Source organism: Pteropus vampyrus, unplaced genomic scaffold, assembly GCF_000151845.1.
Source record: "Pteropus vampyrus isolate Shadow unplaced genomic scaffold, Pvam_2.0 Scaffold546, whole genome shotgun sequence".
In the NCBI taxonomy this organism is placed as follows: Eukaryota; Metazoa; Chordata; class Mammalia; order Chiroptera; family Pteropodidae; genus Pteropus; species Pteropus vampyrus.
In genome coordinates, this window is record NW_011889327.1 from 14,930 (window position 1) to 17,501 (window position 2,572).

The 2,572-nt window shown below is 37.7% G+C and overlaps 1 protein-coding gene across 1 annotated transcript in view; it reads left to right on the forward strand.

The window, feature by feature from the left end:
- Nucleotides 1-2,572, forward strand: part of CHL1 (cell adhesion molecule L1 like) — a 68,342-nt gene that overhangs the window by 1,666 nt on the left and 64,104 nt on the right. The window contains exon 2 of the mRNA XM_011383845.1: nt 653-758. Within this exon, the coding sequence (XP_011382147.1) occupies nt 653-758 (106 nt within the window). The remainder of the gene's footprint in view (nt 1-652; nt 759-2,572) is intronic.

A 2,572-nucleotide genomic window follows, 5' to 3' on the forward strand; every position in this document is an offset into this window, starting at 1 on the left:
AAAGAATAATGCTCTAATAAACAGGATGTTCACAGGTTCGTGGCTGACTTCTCAGGGGCTGTCACTATTGTGCACCATCCCTCACCATTGATAACTGTAATAAAATTTAAATTATACGAATTTGCAATAACCTCAAGACCTGCTCTACTTAGAAACAGCAGCAATCAGAAGGTCCGTGTCAGGAAGTTATGCACGTCATTAAAGTATTTAGGAGTACCCCATGGATGGAGACTGAGCTTGGGCTAACGTCCCTAAGCCAGCAAAAAAAAAAAACAGAGCTGTCAAAGTGACCGAACTAAGTAAAAATGCATATACGCATCAACACAGGTTAAATGCCAACAATTTCAAAGTAGACATTTTAAAATCATGATGATATGGACATTTTTCTTCCGTTTTAAAAGTTGGTACGTTTTTCTGGGTTTAAATAAAAGGAACGTATATGACGACATGGAATGATGGCAGTGAAGTGTATTCCTTAGGATGAAATACATTTTGCAGAAAGGAAGTCCGATTTGTCCTGTAATAGTCATTCTTTCATAGCCCTTTGCTTATCGATACACAAAGCCCATTTAAGAGCATTTCTCTTATAGCTAAACTAACTTCGCCCAGTTTTTGAAGAGTGTGTTCTTTAAACGCATTTTTTTATCTTTAGTTCAACAGGTTCCAACCATCACAAAACAGTCAAAAGTGCAAGTCGCCTTTCCCTTTGACGAATACTTCCAACTTGAATGCGAAGCCAAAGGGAACCCCGAACCCACGTGAGTGTCCCTTCAAACTGCCCAGCTGTTTCGACGCGTAAGGTCCTTCTTCCTTCTTTGTACCCCGACCGCGGTGAGCCTGCTGGATTCTAAATGTGCGTGTGATGGAAGCTGAGGGTTTCCACATGAATTACTGCTGTGTCTGAAAGATAAAGTTTGGAATCTTACATATGTTCCTCTACACGTCGAGATTATTTTTACCATAAAATAAATGGTCTTATGTCGATAATTAGCGGAGGCTTTGGCACAGCGGTTCCTTAGCCTACGAGTGAACACGGGCGCTAGAAACCAGAAGATTCACGAAGATGTTACTTGTGAACAGCAGCGTTTATTAAACCACACTTAATACATGTATAAATAGTATTCTACACATAGTAATTGTTGCATGACTTTAAAAGTGACACAGATATGATTCAGTGAATAGGTTGTTACTAATCTTTTTAAGTTGTCATAGAAATATTTAGTCATCCCTGATGGCACAATATTATCTGCATGGTAGTATTAAATGGGCGTCCAAGCCAACATTTATTGATTTGCTTGATTATTTTATGTTCATTAAGAAGATACATATGTAATGAAAATGATTATTTGAAATTGTATCCTGACTACCATTATTATTGCCTGATAATTCGATATTTTAAAAATCTTTCAGTGCAAATCATTGACATATAAAATTGTCATTATTTCTATATTTTACCAAATAGAATATATTCAGCATATATAAATATAGATGGAATTATATAAAATGAAGAATTTAGCTAGTCAGTGCGAATATGTATCATAATCAGCATTATCACATATATTAATATTATGTAACTGATATATTATTTCAAAAGATAATACCGTGCAGTCATCAGAGATGATTAATGATCGAATATGTTTGTCACGTTAATATTCAGTTTTGAGTTTAATTATGAAATACTACCAGCATTTTTGGTAAATTCAGAAATAAGACAGCTGCCATTAACACTAGTGCTTATTTTTCTAGAGCCATGTCTAATGTAATTATGTAAAAAATGCTGTAAATATTGAGAAAATATGATTAATAATAATTTGATTATTATAAAATTTGATATCCTACTTGAAAACCCAAGAAAATTCACTAGATAAAAATAAGCTTTTATAAAACATTGCATTAAGTGGTCAATTATAAGTAAATATATTTTTTAAAAGCCTAAATAGATGCCTATACAAAGCAGTTAGAAAATAATAAGAAAACATCTCAACAAAACAGTAAAAGAAACTAATCTAGCAATCGCAACAGTTAGCGGCAGCAAGGTCAGCAAAAACGATGTCAAAAAATATTAGTAACATAATTAGTAACAGTCACAGTAGTACCAAGTACAGCGTAGGGTGTCTATGAAATTCCACGGAGCATCATCAAGGATTTGGAGGGGTGAGAAGGTACCCCGCTGCCTGCGCGGAGCAGTCTCGGGCAATCCGCGGGAATTTAAAACAACGGATTCCACGTGTTCGTTTGGAAATAAAACCAGCCAAAGCGTGAGAGGGAGGGAGAGAGTGGGTAGAGGAAGCCGTCGGGGGGGAGGCAAGATGACCCTAAGGAACACGTGTCCTGTGAAACGTGTCCCGTCGAAAGAGTGACTAGATAGGTCGCTGTGAGAACGCGGGGTCCCGAAGACCCCCACATTCGCACGGGTAATCTGTATATTAAACGCTGAATGAGATCAGTGGGAAGGCGTGGCCTGTCTGTTCGACGGATACAGTTTAAAAGGCGTTTACAGCCTCGTCCGCAGCACTGACGGACCCGTGCCGTGTGTTCTGTGCGATACAAGTCTGCCACGTTCGTCAAAACC